Below are 21,051 nucleotides of genomic sequence, written 5' to 3'. Positions count from 1 at the left end.
CTGTGCTGCTGTCACAGAACAGGCTGCAAAACCCAGACCCAAGTTAGCACATGGCTCAGCACAAGGTAATTGTTCACCTGCGCTGTGCTCCACGTTTCCCAGCCAGGTCACGTACACACACAGCCTCACTAACTCCAGCCTGGTTCGGATATCACTCAGCAGTCTGTGATCAAAGCACAGACTTAAGGTTTTAGAACTGACCTCATGCTCCAATTTCAAAAAGTGTTTATGACCACAAACAAAAAAGGAGGACAATGATGGTCATATTGCAAAACTGGAGTTTGAGTGCTCGCCCACTACACCCTGAGTGCTCTCCAGCCAAGGCACAGGTCAGAGCCTGGGACAGAGACCTCCACGCCCTCCCAGTCCACCAGGCTGTCACCAGCAGCTCATTCCATCTCAATCTCTACCTGCCTATCCACAAAATCAAGCAAAGGACAGTATCTGTCTCCAGGCATTTTGCAGTGACCGTAATAACACAGCTCTACCCAAAATACATCAGACTTTCCCATTTCTCCAAAAACCTGTAGAACTGGAGCTGGAACTGACCTTTATCTCTATACAGATTTAAGGTTAATAACTAATGCATGATTTATTGTTCTCAACACTAATGGAAGCACTTTGTAAATTCTTCTGTCCCCTAACAGGCCAGCTCACTTGTCAGCCTCTGGCACTTAAAAAGGGAGACCAGGAGAGCACTGAAAACTTGGAAAGGTACATTGCCATCAAGCACTGCCCTGTTCTTCTAATGGGTTAGATGTACCTCCCCATCAAAGGATTTTACAGCTTTGGTGAAAAATATCTGCATCAGATACCAATGGACACTGTCATTTGAGCTAAATTCTCCTTACTGTAATCACATCTCCACAGAGATGGAGATTTGGAATGCATAAACATATTCCAGCTCTTGCAGTTTTCCTCTCTTTGTTCCCATGGTGGGGTAGAAGCCATAGTGAAAAATGGAAACTCCCATTACCTAGAACTAATTCCAGATGCCTGCAACTGTTAAAAAACAAGGTTGATCTATTTTAAAACACCATATAAACTAATTACTGGTCTTGCCTGTTCCTCGCCCATTGTCCTCAATAATTAAGAAATGCTTGGGAACTGATGTCTGGGAACTTGCAAACACAAGAACTACTTGATTTCAGGAGTGAATGATGTCAATGGAGTTGATGAAGCCACAGCTGCATCACAAAAATGTAGCTAAAGACAGCTAAGATGTCTAAGGAGGTGTAAATCTGCCCAGTAACATGACCGTAAGTCAGCACAGGTCTCAGGAACTGGTGCTGTGTTCAGAATTTGTGAACAAACAAGGAGATAGAAGTTTCTCTCAAAAAAACCCAAAAGCTTCTAGTATGTTACTCATACTTTTCACTGGGGCCTCAATTCAGTCACTGAATTGGGTGACATTGCTGAGCTTTGAGCACTGGTAGAAGATGAATTTTCCTTTCCAGTAGCAATCTCCTTCTCACAGCCATTCCAGGACTGCCCAGCACCCTTCAGGAACCTCAGACACTGTTTTGAGCTTGCTCCCTGCCTTAAGAGCCTTGCAATTCAAAGGTCCCAGCAGTAACCTGTACCAGCAGTACAGAAAGGAAAACTCGAATTAAACATCATGCAAGAGATTGACAGGAGAGCCTAAAGCCCTGCTATGTCATAAAGTGAAATGAAAAACAGTAAAACTAAACCAACCTCCTCAAGAGGGATTTCCAGCAGACTCCCCTTCTTCCAGGGCACAATGCCTTTGAGAATGAAATCCACTACTTTAGAATTTTTTAATACTTCTCCCACAAATGTAATAACTTTATCCAGGGTATCAACCCTTTTCTCTATCTTTGCCAGCCTCTCCTTATGCTTGGAGGCATCTAGCTGGGCAGCTTTCATCAAATTCAACACTTCTGAGCACATGCTCCGGACATCAGCCTGGGCAGCGCTGTCCGGTTCCTCCAGGCCTTGCAGCACTGCATCTGTGCCATCAGGAGCTGCTGGGGACACTGTGAGCCTGTTAATGCCATCTCCCACATCAGCAACGCCTCTGTCCACTCGCTGCAGTTTGCCTGTCAGGTCTTCTTGGAAATGCAGCAGTTTGTCCATCTTTTCATTCAGGAGATACAGTTTTTTGTCCACAGTACTTAAACTGTTCACTTTTGCAGGCTGAAACCTTGTCAGGGCGTTTCCCTGTGCGAGGTCCAAGCTCCCCGCAGACATTTTGTCCAGACAGCAGGAAGTCAGACAGATTAGGCTGCCTTTGCATTAATCATAAATTAGAAAACGAGGCTCTGAAAGTTCATCTTCTTCGGCTATTCCTACACCAGACAAGCTCACTTACTGGAGTCGCTAGAGCGTATCGTGAGATAGCTACTGCACAAAAGATTTATTTCTGTGTTATCTGTTTCTTACTGTGTGCTTTCAATGATGGAGGCAATTTGGCACCAGACTATGTTTTCTTGTGCCTCCTTGACGTCACAAAACCATTTAAAATTCTTTCTCGAGTGGCTGTTGATAGGCAAGCATCTTAACAATGGCCAATGCCTGCGCAGGCCTCTGGAGGGAGGGGGATTGTTTTCATGACCAGTTTTAGTTCTGTGATAATGAAAGGTGCTAGAACATTTCCCTTCATTAAACAGGAAAAAAAAATAGAAGTAAACTGGCTGGCTTTGTGCTGAAGCTTGGAAGAATTCAGCTGTGTAGCACGGATGCAGAAGACCCAGCATAGACACAGGGTGCTCTTTCAGTTGGCTGGCACTTGAATTTAAAAATAGAGTACAATGACAATGACCTGAAATACGTATCTAGCACCAGCATGTCTCTGTCAACTGAAACTTCTAAAATTAAATCTTTCTCCCAGGTTATAAAAATGAAGCAAGTAAAAACAAAAAAAAAAATCATAATGAAGGCACAGCAGAATTAGTTTAAGTATTAGCAATTAAATTATGAAATCATAAATCTTAAAGGATTTGTTTTTAAAGGACTGGTTTTCACTTCTGAATCACAGCATATTTACTATACAAATTACAGTCACTAGAGAACAGAAAAAGTCACTTCACACTGCACAGGCTCCACTGCCACAGCTCTGAATGCTTTAGAAACATTAATGAATGCACCCTTACAACAGCACACAGAAGGGGAGTCAGTTCTCTGCCACAGAGGATGAACTGTGGCATCAAGAGAGAGCAGTTTGTCCCATGGCAGATGTGACACTGTCACACAGCTGTGTCTGGTTCTCCCGGGTCCCAAAGGGGTGCAGAGCAGGGAGGAGAAACAATGGAACCACAGCAAAGCCTTTGGGATACTCAGCATCCCTCTGCCTCCAATCCCTTCCTCATTTTTTTTAAGGGCATATGGAAAGAAAATGTCACCCTTAAAGTGGATTTCCTATATGACATGGGACATTCTAGACATTAAAACCCTTCCCACATAGTAGTAGCAGCATTAAAGTTACCCTCTGAAGACAACATTGAATCCTTGCCAGTTCTGTAAGATGAGAATTTTTATTTACACCTTAAAAAAAGTGTTACATCTACCAAGGCCATCATGTAATTATAGCCAGCCTGGTGACATTTAGAGGCAAATAACCAGCTTTACCAAACACAGCCAAAGCTGTGACACTTGGATTGTTCATTACCTTCACAGAAGAGTTTGAATACCAAGCAATGACTTTAGAAGAAAACCTGGCACTTTGTGCCAAGTCACTTCTCCTGACCAAAAGGGTATTTTAAAGTCACTGGTGTTTTCCCAGTGGTCTGGGATAGAATGGTGTAAGTTTTGTGATATCCCATAAAACACAGTAAAATATATAGCTCTGTCTTGAAGGTTTAGGACATGGGCAATAAATGCCTTGCAACTCTGCTATTGCAGTTAAAGAATCAAGAGTTTCTAGCCAAATGCTTCCAAAGAATTAATTCTTTCAAGCCCACAAACATGCTTGATGACAAAGGATAAAAACAACCAACATAATTCACCAAATCAAGAGTAGCTGCTGAATGTTGTCCTGTTAGGAACAAGAAGAAAGTGGTAGAGTCATTAGAGTGTTGTATTTAAAGTCAGACAACTTAGAGCAGATACTTCAGCAGGGAAGCTCAGCCACAGAAAGTTATCCCCAGCTGCACACACAGAACTCAAGATGCCACCACCAGTGTGCTATTCCAGGCACAGCACAGGGCCAGGAAACAATGCAAGTCCAACCAGGAGCACAACTGGGTGTGCTTGGGGGCAAACAGGAGTCCTGCAAAACCTTCAACTGCTGCCTTAGTTATTTAACAACTGAGAGCAAAAAGCATGATTGCTGCCCAGTTATTATCTAGAGTTACTATTCATGTAACTGCTGATTTCATCCTCCTCACATGCAGTGGACTGTGGCAAATGCTGTGTAAAGCAAAAAGTGGGGCTTCAAAAAAAAAAAAATTCCATCCCTTTCTCCTCTGGATTCAGCCACATGCACTGTGTATTCCAGCCACATGGAAGAGATTTCACCACCCAACTGCTCACACAGTGCACTGAGATGTTTGAAATAATGCTCTACAGAGAATTCTTGCTAAAATATACAGCAAATATTCCTTTCTAGTGTTGTCTGAGGAACAGAGAAGATACAGGCATAACTGCCTCCTACTCTGATACAGCTGTTTGACTTATTACATTACTTACATCAAACTGTGCCTCCATAAACAACTGCAAAATTACAGATGGGATGAAGGACAGAGAAGGAACCTCATTTGGACCAAAGTAAAAGGTTTTAAATATCTGTCACAAAGTTAAGGTCAGCTATTCTTTATTCTTTCCATTTTCTCCTCCACTCTCTCCCCTTTTGCACTGCTGGCAAACACACAACCAGAAAAAAATGGCTCTGGCAAGTCTAACAGTTTGTCTTGCCTTCAGCATGATAATATGCTCAAATACTGGCAAAAACCCTTTTATTCCTTTTGCTTTGAATTACAAAAGCAGGCAATTGTTGTTCACAACATTGATTCAGTGCCCAGCATTCAGATCTTGCTTGAGCAGCCTGCAGAGAGTATTCATTTCCACTGCTAGTCCCAAGCCTTTCAATAGTTACCAAAAATAAGGGAAAAATTCTAAAATGCCTGACATCTCAAAAAAGCACAGCTGTTGTGACAAGTGCCACAGCCTATCAAGGTCACTTGTGCTTTGTGAGGAGCTGTTGCTTACAAGGACATTTTGCACTTCGATACCACAACACAGGGTGCTTCATCTTCAGTCCCCAAATTTACAGAGTGCTGTATGAACAGCAAACACCAGGGAATGCTGCAGCACTCCTGCAGAGAGCACAGTTATGTTCAGCCACCCCTGCTGGCATTGCCAAAACTGCTGACCCACAGGACTCCATCACTGTCTGCACGTAACTTGAACAAAGCTTCTGACGACAATTGGTCTCCAATGTCTTCCAGGTAACAAAAAATGAGCGCTGGGATCTGGAGTGTGCAGGCAACTGCCTTGATTCCATTGTCTGCTGGACTGAAATGAACTTTTGTGATCCCTTTAAAACACCTCCAAGGTATCAGATATCTCAGGAATGCAGAGAAAAGGAACACACGTGCTGGAGAAACACAATTGCAAGTGACCTTGAACCAATGATGCCAAAGAGACTTCTATTCTCAAGGGGGAGAAGAGTTTATTCCTCTTTGGCTCACACCTCTCACACACACTCCCAGCTGTGAGAGAGAGATGCCAGAAAACAAGAGAAAAATTGAGATTCAACACAGAAAACCTATCATATGGCAGTTTAGTTACAATTCCTCCTTGCTAGGTCTGACCCAAAGGAATGAAAAAATCCTCAAAGATGGAGTGAATAGAAAACAAAAGAGAAAAAAAATCTCCACCATGTACTGAGTGACAGCCAAGACCGATATCCCAAATGAGAAATGTCACAGAGGTTAAAACCAGCTGCTCAAACAGATCATCTCATTAGATTGTTGCATTGCTTCCAACAACATTGTAAAACTGGAGATGACTGACAATACATAAGAAAATGAAAAAATAACTTTTTATATGGCCTATAAAAAGCCAAAGCTTAATACAGAACTTAAAGGCTTTGGGAAAAGTTTGCAGTGCAATAGAGTTCCAAAGAGACGGAGAATGCAATGTGGCAAAAATTTACAAAAGGAAAAACCAAAGCAAATAAGCTCAAAGCAGCCTGGCTACATCTGATAAACACTGCTGAGGCAAAAAAAAAAAAGAAAAAAGAAAAGTAAATTTTTACAAATATCTTTTACATATTTAGAAACCAGATGTCACCTTTTTCAAGTTATAATGAAAAATCTACTTAATCTACATCTAATTGCTGCAGCTCATTAACATACATTTCCTACTTTTGTCTCCAGCAAATGAAAAGGTAACTGAACCTTTTTAGGGCATCTAAATTTTTGAAATACTAAACCTAGTTTCTCATGAACAGCACAAAAGGTAAATTTATTATATCCACAGGGTAATGCTGCAGCAACAGACCAATTCTAACAACAGCAAGCACAAAGGAGGCACTGGCTCTAAATTCAGAGGAATAACTTCCAAAGGCAAGATATGCCATACAGCCTGGATAAATCCATCTAGTCCCATGGCTGGCTTTCCTGCTGGGACCAGCCCACCCTGGGAACTGGACCACACCTGCTTTAGAAGGCCAAGAACCCCACATTTAATGAATGCACCACTCATGCCTGTTGGTTGAAATCCACCTGCCCAAAAGGATCAGTGGCCCACTGTTGGTATCCCCAGGTGACCCTGGCAAGAACAACTCAATATTGCCTCTGTCACAACATGACTGGTGCCAGGTACACCCAACAATCACTATGGAAACCTGGGGTTTCTGTGTCTTTAATGAGAGAAAACTGCTAACACACTGAATTAGGAAACACCCTTGCAAGTCCTGACTTCCTTGCCCACTTCCATTTCATTATTTTCCAGACAACTGAATCCAAGGATGTCTCCAGGCAGCAGCAGAGCTAGGGATAGGTTACTGAACCTGATATCCTGTGCACTATTGTAATGCATCTCAGTCAGGCAGCTGACAGCAGAGAGCTGAACAGATCAATTATGACATTTCATTTACATCAAAGTGATGAGATTTCTAGATAACACTGTTTACCATTTGCCCACAGCCTTCCACCAGGTTACTCTGCCTCCCAGGATGCCAACAGGGCACCTGCTGTCTATCCACATTCACTCACTTGACCCCAGAGCTTATTCCTCACCACCAAGTCTGTTACTCACAGAAACTACATTAGAAAGCTCATTACTTGGAATATTCATCCTTACAATTTATTTTATTTTTAAGCAGCTATTAAACTGTGGAGCAGAAGAGTGGTAATTGAGAATGTTTCCCCAGTGTGGTGGTAAGGATTCACCTTCCCACTCCTCCACAGCCTCCAACAAAGACCTCTCCTCTGGAAACTGAACAAAAAAGTCATGTTCCTGCTTCCCCTGAACTTCAGTGGTTTTATATCTAATGCAGTCAACTCCTCATAAAGCCTGCTGATTTTAAGGGTCAGCCACAAAAGCTTCCCTCAGATTCAAGAAGCCTCTTACTTACAAGATGCTCTCAGTACTATTGGGAGCTCAGCAGAGAGCCCTGAGGCCCACTTGACACCTGCCAAAAGCTCTTGTGTCAATGCAGTTTGCTCAGGTACAAGTAATTATGTGTCAGTGGGGATCTGCCACAAGAGGAGAGTGGCCCTGGCTCTGCAGTAATGCCAACAGGAATAAAGCCAGTAAAAGCAAAGTCTCCTCACTGAAGTGATGAGATAGGGCTCCCAGGATACACACACAGGGAACAGACCTGTTGCATAAGAAAGGGTTATTTCTAGACAGTCAACTTTTCTGAAAAACAAACTTACGTAATCCAGAGTTTGCTCCAAAACACATTAAAATCAGCACAATTATTCTTGCTGACTTGAAATTTGACTGGCTTCAAATCAAATCCCTCAGAAAAGCCTCTACTTTGCCAGCAACATGCTTTTGTTTGAGAAGATGCAAATCCCCTAACTGCACTTTCTGCACTTCTGCTCCCTTCCCACTTCAGAAGATCTTTTTAGCTTCAAGTCTGAAAAGATACAACAAAAATGCACACTCAGAGCTGTACTAAATTGTTAATTTGTAACCATCATTTCCAACTCCACCTTTCTCACCACCATGACTGACAATTGTTGTAAGAATACATCATACCATTTTCTTTGCTTCTCCACTTACATTCCCAAGGTTGAAAGGCAAGAACTGTCCTCCAGCCCCCCTTCACAGATACTGACTGAGGTATGAGCACCTCGAGCACAAGGTGGTGGTCTAGGTCTTTGACAGGTAAAACACACAAGCACCTCAAATCATGCTGGAATTAAGAGACAGAAGTGTTCACAGGCAGCCTTGCAAGAGACAGCCTCCAAAACCATCCAACTGGACTCCAGCATCCCTTGGCTACTGCCACACACCCTTGGAAACTCCTCCCAGGTGCAGTTTACAGAAGCAGTTCCTGCCATCATGTCAGGCCTGTGTAAGCTGGGATCTCAGTCCCTGATTTCTCTCTCACTCACATTCCCACCTGACAGCTCCCAGCTGGGCTACAACAAACACCAAGCACTGTGTTCACTGCTGCTTGCTAATAATGGTCTTTGCAGGAATTTAACAGTAGGGGTTTTTTTTTAAGTAAGAACTCTTTGACACTGCTATTTCTCACTAAAACCCAAAAAAAAACCCCATGTTAACAAAATTTTAGATCAAGTAAATACTTATCTGCCCTATAATGAAGTCTGTTATGCTATATTCACCTGCTGATTTAGATCTCTGGTATTTTGCTTTGACATCATTCACAAATACAGGAATAACCATCAGTTCAGGCTTAATAACCATCAATCTCGACACAAACTGCCTTGAAAAAGATTCAGAATAAAAGAGCTTCTGTACAAAAAGCAGTGGGTTTGCAAACTCTTCTCAGTAGTCAAAGCTCACATAGAAGCCACTTGCTGTCCTTTACACGAATGTTTCAAAAAGCAGAGAAATTGCTGCATCCATCTCAGCTGTGAAAAACATCTCCAGCTAAACTTAGAATGGTTTTTATCAGGTTGGAAGAAGTATACAGAAAACAAATAAAAGAATGTGATCTACAGAAAAGCTACCCTAAAGGAACATTATACCATATGCCAGTGGAATTGCAGAAGGCAACTAACAACAGGAATCAAGTTTCTCAGAGCAAGGAATGAGAAGGCAAGTTTTTAAGTTTATCTCTCTAAAGCAGATAGCTTAACAGTTGTGTGTGAATTAGAAGCCTTGAATTAGGGCTCCAGTGGTATGATTAAGCACAGAGATCCATCCTTCCATCTGGGGTTAGTATCTCAGCACAAATATCTAGTAAGAACAGAAATCCAGAGCACATTTGGTACAGCCATTTCCACTCCCAAAACAGCAAATACCCCCCAGTGCTTCCATGCATGGCTTCTATCAGGACTCAGAAGTTTTGTTTCTGAACCACCTTGCTACCTTTAATCAGCAGCCAACAGACTCCAGAGTATTCATTTTCCTCAACCACACAGACATTTCTCTGCACTCATAGGAGGCTCCTCAATTAAAACAAATAAATCATTGATTTTGGAATTCTGCTGTTAGATCAGTGACAAATTAATCTCCAGCTGCATTGCAGAGACAGCTGTAGCGTAAACAGACACACTGATTATCAGTGCTGGACTACAAAAACAGCCCCAAGGCCTGGCACCACAAAGCCAAAATCACTCAGAGGAAAGCAAGCAAATAACAGTGCTGATAAAAGATCCAGGATATAAATGGTTTGGATTTCATATTAGCTGATACCAGGAGTATTTGCCACTAATGGGTATAGTAGGGCAGTGCCAGCTAGAAATCCAGTAATAGTGCATCAGGACCTTTTCAGTGCAAGAAATTAGGAGAGGAGTTAAAACACGGGGCTGGATGCTGGAAAATACTGCTGTCATGTTCTGCAGAGAGGTAAGTAAATTACAGCTGGCAAGAGTCCCTGTATAATATCCCTGAAAATGGTGAAATACAGAGGTTTCGTGCTCTTGTTCCACCACAAAAGGAGAAACAGGAAAATTCTGAGAAAGTTTGTCTAAACTGAATCAATCCAGTGAAGAGTGGATTCTGCACTGACCATTAAACAGATGAAAGTGCCCCAAAACAAGCTCAGCGTCCCACAGCAATGACTGGCAGCTTCCTACCTGCCTTGCCAAGACAAGCCATCCCTGCTGGCCGTGGTGACAATTGCCTCACACAGTGGATGATCCACAGCCATTTCATGGCTTGTGCCAATGTTTTCTGGCCCTACACCTGATAATTCTGCATAAAGAACAAGAAACAAGGTCAGTCAGTCATCAAATCTATAGCAAACTATTTTTTTTTTTTTATAGCAAGACAGGTCAAGGAAGATGCAAATCAAGCTGTGCTGACTCCTAAAGGGCTGCTGAGAATTAACCAGAACCCTGAAGCTTCCACACTGGGGATTGCAGCTGAAACTGGGAACAGGAACCCACCAAGAAAACATCCAGAACAGAGTTATTGATAGAAAAAGGGCATTTCTTTTCAACTCTGCCCAGCCCCAGACCGTATCAGTGAACATGCAGTGACAGTGCTGGAAGGACTCGGGACTCAGGGAAGCATTCAGGACCTGAAATCAGAAGTATGCCTAAGATAGGTGAGCCAGAAAGCACATGGGCTGCTCAAGCCTGAAAAACAAAACAAGGACACAAATGAGAGAGTGAAAGGTGAGCCACAAATATAGAAGACAACAGCAGGAGGACCTGTTAGCTCCTGCTATCTCAATTCAGCCATGGAGAAGGTGAAAACAAACCTGGTTTGTAATGTCACAGACTATATATAGTTTACTGCTTTAATTTCTGGGATATGAACTGTCTGAAAGGATACTCAATAGAGTATATTTAGACTGCAGACCACTATGGTGCAAAATTTAAATTGAAGCACATGACATCTTCCTCTTGAGTTCCCACAAAGCCTGGGGAGAGTATTAACAACTGAGATGCTCAGAAATTTGTCAATCATGTATTTTTCTAAAAATCTAAATCCTTCAGAATGGTTTACCAATTCCATTCATTTCTTTCAGTCTGCCTGTCTCTGTGAGCTCTCCACAGCAGTGTGCACACAGCCTGCCAAGAATCTGGACCTCAGGAGGGCTGTTTGGACCCTGCAGTACATGGACTGTCCAGAGCCTGGATCCCAGAGCTGCTGTGCTGAGGAGAGAGAAGAGTGACTCCCAAGTAAGCAGGAGCCTGAACTGCAGTGCCAAGGGCTGATCTCCACCAGCAGCTCTGCAGTCCCAGCATCAACTCCACAAAACAGGAGACAACTGTTTAAAGAAATTAAAGGTAATTGTTGGGCAGTGCAAGAACATGAAGCTTAGGATGTGAACCAACAGCACCTGAGGAGTTCCAAGTAACTCTACACAAGACTCAGAAAAACACCTCTGAGTAGCAAAAGCAGCAAGATGTTAGCCCTGCAGAAAAACCCCACAGAGACACATAACCCCAATCACAAACATGAATGAGGAGAGGAGCAGAGCATCGAGATTAACTTATGAGAATGACTAGGTGACTTCAAATATCTCACTAAGTGGCTGTGTCCTAAAAGAGGATAAAAAATAAATCAGGTCCAGCGAATCAGAAAAAAGACAGCAGCACCACTAAGGTTAAAAGGATTGATGTAGGTGAACATCAAAGCTGTTCAGCTCCAGAAAGGAAAAGGCTGAAGGAAGTACGGGTGCCTTGATCTTCAGGCACATGTTAGAACTCTCCTGTCACTGCCTCTCCTAAGAGTCCAATTAATTTCAGAGAAAAAAAAATGCCTCCTCTTATTGCTTGAGCACCAACTCCCCCCTCCACTGTACCTCTGAGCAATAACAGATTTTCAATCAATCTGTAAAAACATGCAGGGCACTGTTGCAGAGCTGCCTGGGGTTATGAGTCCTTCCACAGCAGCCCAGCCAGCTGAGCCAGCCCCTTGTTTGAGAGCAGCAGGCAGATGCCCAGGTACTGCACAGGAGACTCCAGCCCACAACACACAAACAACAGATTCCCCCCTGCAACCACTGACATCAGAACTGTACACACAACCTCCAGATCCTGCTGGGACAGGCTCAAACCTGACCTGAGGCCGACCCCGGGAAAAGAGAGCTCTCCCTAGGGTTAATATTAAACTTACACATTAGAGCAGTTCTCACCAGCTTTACTAAGAATTGCACATGTGGTCCAAGACTATTCATCCTTATGTGTTCTCTGCCAGTCCCATCCTCCAAAAGCATCCTTCCCTTTGCAATGCTCCATGAATTTGAGTACTAGCTTCGTGAACAAAACAAAGGACGATTTTCCAAGAGATAAACATAATGAGTTTGGTAAACTGGCCAGAGTGATGTAATCCAATGCGAGACATCCAAAACAAAGTTGGTTTTGATTGTTAGTGCACCGAGGACAAGAAAAACCAATAAATCAAAATAAATCTAAGATAACTTTTACCTGTGGACCTTAAAGTGTTTCCAGAAGAGAAACACCATTATCACTAATTTTACAGAAAAGGAAATTGAAGTAATGAATATGAAAGAATTACTCAGTCACCCAACAGATCAATTACAGAGAAACAAGATATTCTGAATCTCATTATAGTCTTCATTGCAAAACACTAACTCTGATCTGCACAGAGCCAAGCCACAGAATGCCATGGAGACAGATAGCTGCAGTACTGACTTATTTGCCCCAAGACATGACTAGTCCAAAAAACCCTGGCTCATTTGTTTTTATGGTTCTAGGGCCACCTTCTGTAATCCTGAAAATATCTTTCATTTGCACTCCTTCAGAAAAAAAGCAAGAGAAAATCTCACATATTTCAGGCTGTTTATTACCTTTAACAAAAGCTGAAAATGAACAATTTAAACACATCATTACCTCTTCAACAAGAACAACAGATGAGTAGTATATTTAAATGAATAGACCAAAACATTTTTCTGCTATGTTGCCATAAATAGACAACAAAACATGCAGTCACTGGGATATGAAATGTGTCTGGTCAACTGAGCCTGTTTCTTATGTAATATATGATGAAAAAAATAATCATACTCTTGCCTATTAAATCCACTACATGTTGTTACATTAGAGGAATTTAAGGCTTTGGAACAATATCCTACTTATTGAAATTAGTAAAAATTTTGTCTGTCCTTCAACTGAGGCAGAATTCAGTTTATTGCTGTTGATTTAGTTCATTTACTCCATTGGCTCTGTAAAAAACAAAGATGATTATGAATACAAGCTCTTTAAGAAAAGCCATTACAGCTATTGTTGAACAAAATACATGAGGAAATCCCTTCTGCAAAATTTTGAAAGAGAACAGTTTCAAAATACCCACAACAATCTGATCCATTCTAATTAAAATGCAACTCCTCCAATTATTTTAATTTTTTGAACATTATTATATGCCCATGGAATTATTTTTGAAGTTGCTTAAGTACAGTTTCTGCTTCTGGTCTTTTCAGCAGCTCAAAAAGCAGCTAAATGCAAACAGGCTGCTGAAAACAAATACTTTTCCTAGACTTTCTGCCATGGTAGCAATTGAAACTGAACCTCACAGGCAGCAGCTGAAAACACAGTGGGTTTTAATGACTAGCTTACAAAGGCAGAAAAGCAGATTCCCATCCTCCCTTCCAGCAGTGGCGTGTCCACGGCTCTCTGCGCTTACAGGGTCCGTGCTCTGTCCATCAGGGCTCCAGCTCTGGGGAGAGCTCTCTTTTGCTCTGCTCCTCAGACCTGTGCACTGTGGGGTTCTGATCTCACAGCTTTCCAGCACGACCCCAGAGCACCCTTTGAGGCACTGAGTGCCACTGCTCAAGGTGATTGCACTGCTTTTACCACAGGTCAGATGGGCTCATGCAGAACTTGGCTGTTCATTAAATCACCTCAGGGTCAGCCTGGCCGACAGAGTCACTGTATAAAACAGACATATGGCAAGCAAAGCAAAAAGCACTAACAACCAGCCACCACATAATTTGAATGTCAGTGTGCCATCCTATACAACAAACATTCCAGCCAGAATAAAAGTTTGAATGTGCCAAGGCTCCCGTGAAAACTAAATTAGTTTACAAAGGCTAAGCTTGCAGTCATCATTTCAGAAACACCTCCTTGAGGCTGGCAGGTGTTTAGCAAGCCAACAGGCTGCACAACCTGGCCAAGAATGTCAGACACACACAGCATGTTACAAAAGGCACAGAAACCAATTCTGTGCCATCCAGAAAGTTTTCAGTTTTAAACCAGGCTCACAATAAAGCACTAAGGAGTCCCTTACCGTAAATCTCTTTATGTAATCTGAAACACAAAATCCTCCCATGCTCAAACGTAGGGATCTGTGCAGGGCAGATTCTTGATATAAAGTTCCCATTCTGTTTGTCTTGTCTGGTGGTCACCCTGCTAGCCTGCAGCCTTTCACTGAATAAAGCTGCACAGCCTCCCTGGATCTTGCTAGAATTCTGCTTGTGTGATAAACCAGGCATTTCATCTTATCTGACACTACACCAGGCATTTCAGTCATTTCACTGCCTTATCACAGTACTAAGTTCTATCCATATCCCAGCAGTTCACTTCCTGAATCACTGATAACAGATACTCCAGGGCACAGAAACAATACAAGATGACAGCCAGACCTCTGGAGTCACTGAGCACTCCCTTCTCTGCATTTCTTTGTTCCTTCGTTTATTTTAATCCAATTTTACTTTGCTTGAGCTGTAACTTAAGGACAGCATGTTGGCTTCAGCCAAGCAGTGACAAGACTGTAATTCATCCAAGTGCTATTCTATTTTTCAGTGACACTGATAACTGCTGCAGGATATTGGCTTCAACACAACATGAATGTAACACATGTGGGAATTTCTTGCATGTCCAATTTCTTAAGCACAGGAATAGAGGGAACAATGAATGGACTCAAAATGACCATTCAGGTGGGTTCATCCTCCATCAGAATTCACACACCTATTATGCCTTAAGCACTGTTTCTACATCTGATGCTATGCACACAGAGCCACTCCCTTCAGTCTCCAAACACCTCACTTACTTGCACAAGTGTATGTTGCCATGAAGTCCATGTAGGCATATTTGTGAACCCCCTAGATCTAGGAGCTTTAATTTCTACCCACACAGTCAAATATGCAGCCACAACACACCCAAATAATGTTCCTCATGCACTTGGCTCTCAGCTAATGAATTCCTTTTTATTTTGCCCTCTCTAGGATACACAATTTTTAATAGAGTTCTTACCTGTAAGTTTGTGTCCATAGAGGACAAATACACAAACAGAATAGATATCAAGATGCTGGATGACCTAAAAAGGAAATTAGTTCTAGAGAAGTAGAAGCAAATCTGCTTTCAGTTTTAATGTTTGCTTTCCTCTTTGACTCAGCCAACAAGCTGTAATAGAATTATCTCTGATTACAAGCTGCAAGTGATCTAGCATTAAGATGAATCCATCAGGCATGGGCACACAAATGACAGCCTCTCACTGCCTTTGAGCAGGTGGACAAGCACCTCAGGCAGCAGGGGCAGGGCCTGGCATGAGCCACATCTTCACTGCTTCAGTCCCAACAGGAGTGTGCTCCACCACAGCATGGGTGCACAGGCACCCTGCCCTGAAACAATCAGGTGAGTGATGGAGATAAGATACTGTACCTTTAGCATTATGATCTAAGAGATGTCAGGTCCAGACGTGGGGGTACAGAGCTGGCTGCCCCTCTCACAGCAAAAACAAGTGGTGTGTTTCCAGCTGGGTTTGTACAGCAAAATAACAAATATGCTGTTAAAAAAAAAAATGAAACCAACTTAAGTACACAGACAAAACCAGAATCAGGTGAGTGAGGAACTCTCGCAGGGCAAAAGCCAGGGAGGAGATGGCCATGCTTGCTTTAGTGCCTGACAGGGAATGTTTTTCAGGCTATTTAACATACAAGTACAGAACAGGGGTTGCCTGGGGTGACTTGAGCACAGCTCTAGAGATGTTAGTAATGTAACATCCTGCTAAAGGGACATAGGCAACCTGAGGCTGCCTCAGATGCTGGACTTAAACCTCCAGAGATGAGACCAGTCTCAACTGCCAGACCCCTGTGTAATTCCTAACTCAATCTCTGTGCCTTGGCTTTTCCACCTGTAAAACACAGTTAAACCTTTCCTAGTTCACAGAATATTTTCAGAGCTTTAAGATCTATTATTGCCATTCTGCCCTTTTAAAGGGCAGGAGTAAACCATAAATTCTAGGTCAAAACCGCCGCAAGATGCGGTGGCACAGGAATACAGGTGTCCTCTGAGCTGAAAGCCCTGCCCTGCTGAGCCATTCCACATGGACAGGGCAGGGATGCTGCTGTCCCGTGTGGCAGCACCTCCAGCAGCATTCCTGGCACTGGGAACAGCACCCAGCCACTCTCAGAGGAACAGGAGACCATCCCCATGGGCACCAAGCTCTTGGACATGGCCTTCAGCTTTTTTACTACCATGTAACTGATTGTGGGAATTAAAGACCCCCATTCCAGTACCTAAGGAAAGAACAAATATTAGAACTGTTCAAGAGGTGCAGGGCTTAACAATGACCTTAGACCCAAGGGAGGAAAAGAAGTATTTTTATATATTTGTGACTTCTTCCAATAGCACAAATAACCATGCAGTTACTCTAGATTTAGTAAAGAGACACTATTACTTCATGTGGCAGCAGAGGCATGTACAGCATGCAAGCACTGTGCCACAAGGGAAAGCTTGCATGACAAAGAGAATCCTCTAGAAACTTTGGCAAGAGCTCTGGAATGAGCAATGCTCAGCCTGCAACCTTCCATTAGCAGATCTAAATACAGAACCACAGTGTAAAACAACACCTTCCTGCAGTATTTGCATTAATTAATATTAAGAATATAATTATTATGATGAGTTTCACTGACTGCTTTTTTTCCATTTAGGTTCTGAAAAATAATTAATTTGGAGCTTCTCTCTCCCTCAGTTTAATTTCCAGTCTAACAATGTCAGTTCTGGACTGTGTGATTCTATGAGTATTAAAAGGCAACAATTTAGTAGCAACTATATAACTTTCAATCCCAACAAGGAAATACTCCACTTTTCACAAAGTTAAATGTATTTCTGTGACAATGGACACAGAACTATGTTATCTTCAGTACCTGGGTAAAGTCTAATGGGTTTTACGTATCAGGAAATACACATCTTGGTGCCTTGCCCTTGAGCTGGAGGCAAGGAAAGCGATCACTTTGAGTACAGGCTTTGTAGGTGTCACAAGCCACCATTTACTTATAGAATAAATGCAGAACTTCACCAAAACTCATGCACATAACATCCAACAAATTAAACCGAGATCAAGGTTAGTACTTCAACTTTTGGAGGAACTCTTCAAATCTGCTATACTTACACCCCAGAACTCCTCTCTCAAACTACAGAAGTCAGCAGCACATCAGTGCATTTGGAGCACAGACCAAGACAAGGAAGAGATAAAGAGGTTTATTATAACTGGCTTCTCCAGCCAGCTGCTGACAGATTTGCCAATTCCTGTCTTAACCACAGAGAAAAATGAAGGGGCTCAGCATTTTTGAGGCGACCTCTCTCATCTCCCAGCATCAGCCTCTGTGAATTAGGAGGAGGTGCACTGGTCCACAAACATCCCATTTGCAGGGAATTTATGGTCTGAACAACATTACTCAGATCAAATGGTTAATAAAAAGTACCTTCTTTCCTGAAAATGAGGGGAAGCTTTAGTCACTTGGCACATTTCTTTTGCACACACTTAAGAGTTATGAAATCACTTAAGTATTTGAGACCTTTTTGTCATTAATAATCAGGGGCAGGGAGCTTCTAACACCCAGTCTAAGCCACCAGGACTATGCCCTAAACCTGAAGGTTCCCAGCTCTCTTCCACGGGCACTTCCAAGCTGCACTGCTAACTTAACTTACCCTTCCATTACGCTTCCATCCACACCACGGGCTGGAGCTGAAAGCCAGCACAGGAGTGTCCCCAGGGAAAGGCACACACGATCAGCAGGCAGGGTACTGACACCAGCAATGTTCAGGTGCCCTTCTGTCTCTGATCAGGACAAGTATTCAGGAGCCTGTGAAGACTTTGACTGATGAGGCATTTTCTAAGAGCAGTCAATTCCTGGTTGTCTCTGTGCCAGTATCAGCTCATTGCTAGAGCTGCTCCACTCACAATGGATTAGTATTAAAGGACAGGTCTGCAACCCTCCCCACCTCATTAATATTCATTTTAGATTTTAAATTCCAGTTACACAAGGACTCATGCCCAAGCCTTGATGCCTCATAAATTATATTCCATTTTTAAACCTGCAGCATTCACTCTCATTGTTTCAGAAGGAAAACACTAGCAGAGACAGCTTTAGGCAAGCTGCTTTTGTTGAAAAGAATACTATCTAAAGCCCTGCTTTAACTTCATTAGCCCACAAAGATTTGTACTACAACGAATCCTGCCTGCAAAGCACAAATACAACTGCCAGCAAATTTTAATTCTGTCAATATTCTGCTTTTGTTCCAGCTGCCAAAGCAAGTGCACATAATGTCTGCAGCTGAATAAACTCACAAAAGGCAACTTACCAAGGGAAGACTTGAAAATAACAACCACCATAAAGAAATCAAATTAAGAGACAAAGTGACTCTATATGTACTTTGTCTCCTGGCAAACATGGGTGGGTGATGTAGATGATTTTGCATTTAGAGCTACCACATTAGACAGCAAACCTGGCTTTGATGGTCAGAAGAAAGGTCCAAAGGAGAAGAGACTGAAGCCTTCTCTGTAAGGATGGGGGCCAATTTTTGGGTAGCAGTCTCCTCCTTCTGTGAAACCCCAAGCCTTGTTACACAGGACATCCTTCTAGTCTCCACTACTGAAGGAATTAACAGCAAAAGGAAAAAGAAACTTTGCTCATTTTACCTTTAAAGAAGGTCAAAGTTGCTGCAGCACAGATTTCAAGTTCAACAGCCTGTTAGTTTAAAAGATGGAGAGGTAACTGGAAACAAAAGTATTTGACATCATTCTTCTACCTGCCTTCTAAAAAGCCTTCAGCAGGGAGAGGAGCAGACCAGGCTCGTTTCCCAGCCCAGGATGAGTAGGCTGTCACTTGCAAGGGATGAGAGACTTTTATCAAGCTCCTATTCTGCAGATGCACTATCCTGTCATTTTTATAAAGAATTAACACATATCCTCTTGCCCACTCCGAGGCAGCCACAGAGGTGGTAATTACAGCCTCTCATTGAATGGTCCAGGAGGAGACATCATTTAAGTGAGTAAGCCCCATGAAGTACACATGAAGTACATGAATATACATGTGGAAATCAGAATTATAGAATCCTCTAGACTGAATATCAAATTCAAAGGCAAATATTTTAGCTGGACTTTAACTATGGAAGCCTGGATTGATGACTTTCTTCCCCTATCTTAAATCACTGTCCCCTAACCAGGTTCATTCTAGCCCTCAAAAACCTTCTTCAGAAGATGCTTCCCCATTTTGACTCAGCTCTGAAAAGCAAGGATTAACACTCTTGATCCCACTCCAGTGGTGGTGGATCTTGTTCACCTTCCATATGATGTCTGAATCTATTGCCCACACAAAAGCCCAGTAAACCCATAATTAAGGGTACAGATGGGGAAGACCAAGCACAGGAACAAAAGAACACAGCCTCTGGAGAATTCCTTTTTCCAACCACTTAATTTCTAGGTGTAAAGGAACTGCTCAACTCTGGGAGCAGCTGGAATAGCAGTATCCTTACTCCTCTGCTAGTGCAGCACCTCTCCAGTCACTCTCCCTGCTCTCCAAACTGCCCTGCTCCTCCTTCCAGCTCCCAAAGGCTGAAGCACTGCACTGCTTCCTGCAGTGACATCCTGCAGGTTTCCATGTCACTCTCCCCAACAGCCTGACCACTCATTGTTAATTCCCACCATCAGACTGTTCTCCATTCTCCAGCCAAATCCAGCTTGCCTTTTTCCTACCCTCTCCACTCCTGGCTTGCTCTCTCTGGTCCCTGCCTCCCCCTCATGTCTGAGGGAGCTGCAATCACCTTCCTGTCTTTGCTTTATAAGGAAACCCCACTGCAGATCCAGTGCTGGCTAATAAGGAAAAGTGCACGCCTGAAACTCCAGAAACTGAGATTAGTGTAATCATAATACAACCCAAGAACAGTCTGACAGTGGCCTTTTAAGCCACTGTGCTTTTGAGTATTACTGCAGTCACAGAGTGCAAGCTGTCAAAAACCCATTAAGATTTCACAGCTTGATCAGCAAAAAAAGCACTGGTGAACTGACAAGCAACAATCAACAACCAGTAGTAATTAATCTAATATAGTCTCAACCCATCTGTTAGTCTCGCAAAACATAATTTTTATGACTTCCTCAGATTCCCAATGTTCAAATAATGAAACTTCTTGTTTCCAAAGAATGCATTTGTAACAGGCATTCAAAATAGAACGTCCCCCTGCTCTTTACCATGTGCTGTATTTTTATTTTTGATCTTTCTGTAGTTGGTAGGAGTAGGGTTCTGTTCATTTGGATTTCAAATTTTTGCAATATATTAACGGTCCAATAAAGATTTTAAAAGACAAAATATTTTGAGACTAATTTTCCTATGTACTACTGCCATCAGTCTCAACCACTGAACAGTACAAATTGTTCAAGTATCTGTTTCCCCTTCCAAAGTCCTTTAACCTTTTATTTTTTTTCCAGAACTACATTTAGATGCACACGCAGGAGCTGTAAGCAAACGTGAGCTTCCCTGTTGCTCAGCAACTGTGTGCCAGAGCCTGCCCTGCCACTGTTGTAAGCAACAGAACCACAGCTGCCACGTTTGGAATTCGCTCAGCGTCAAGAAATGTAAGCTAAATATTTTGGATGAGACGCCCAATCTTCTTAAAATGGGCGACAATGAAAATGAAAGAGAAATAGATCTGGAGATGACCAGGCTCATGAGTAATCCTAACACTGTGGGACACTTTTCCCCATCAGAACACTCAGGCTGTATTTCAGAATGCAGCTATTAGTATTTCTCTAAAT

The 21,051-nt window shown here is 42.5% G+C and overlaps 1 protein-coding gene across 8 annotated transcripts in view; it reads right to left on the bottom strand.

Annotated features, from left to right (window-relative positions):
* The window catches only part of MYLK3 (myosin light chain kinase 3), a 32,931-nt gene extending 17,230 nt beyond the window's left edge, over positions 1 to 15,701 (bottom strand). For 2 of the 8 annotated variants that reach the window (XM_041458845.1, XM_041458846.1), the window contains exon 1: positions 1,696 to 2,356. In XM_041458845.1, the coding sequence (XP_041314779.1) occupies positions 1,696 to 2,211 (516 nt within the window). In that variant the 5' untranslated portion in view covers positions 2,212 to 2,356. Of the gene's footprint in view, positions 1 to 1,695; positions 2,357 to 13,634; positions 13,852 to 14,304; positions 14,422 to 15,677 lie in introns of those variants that run through there. The other 6 variants (XM_041458852.1, XM_041458847.1, XM_041458848.1 and 3 more) reach the window with 6 other exon arrangements.
* Positions 15,702 to 21,051: the final 5,350 nt, after the last annotated feature.

This window comes from Pyrgilauda ruficollis, unplaced genomic scaffold (genome assembly GCF_017590135.1).
Source record: "Pyrgilauda ruficollis isolate IOZ18807 unplaced genomic scaffold, ASM1759013v1 scaffold13, whole genome shotgun sequence".
Lineage (NCBI taxonomy): Eukaryota > Metazoa > Chordata > Aves > Passeriformes > Passeridae > Pyrgilauda > Pyrgilauda ruficollis.
This window is presented reverse-complemented; position numbering and strand designations above follow the sequence as displayed.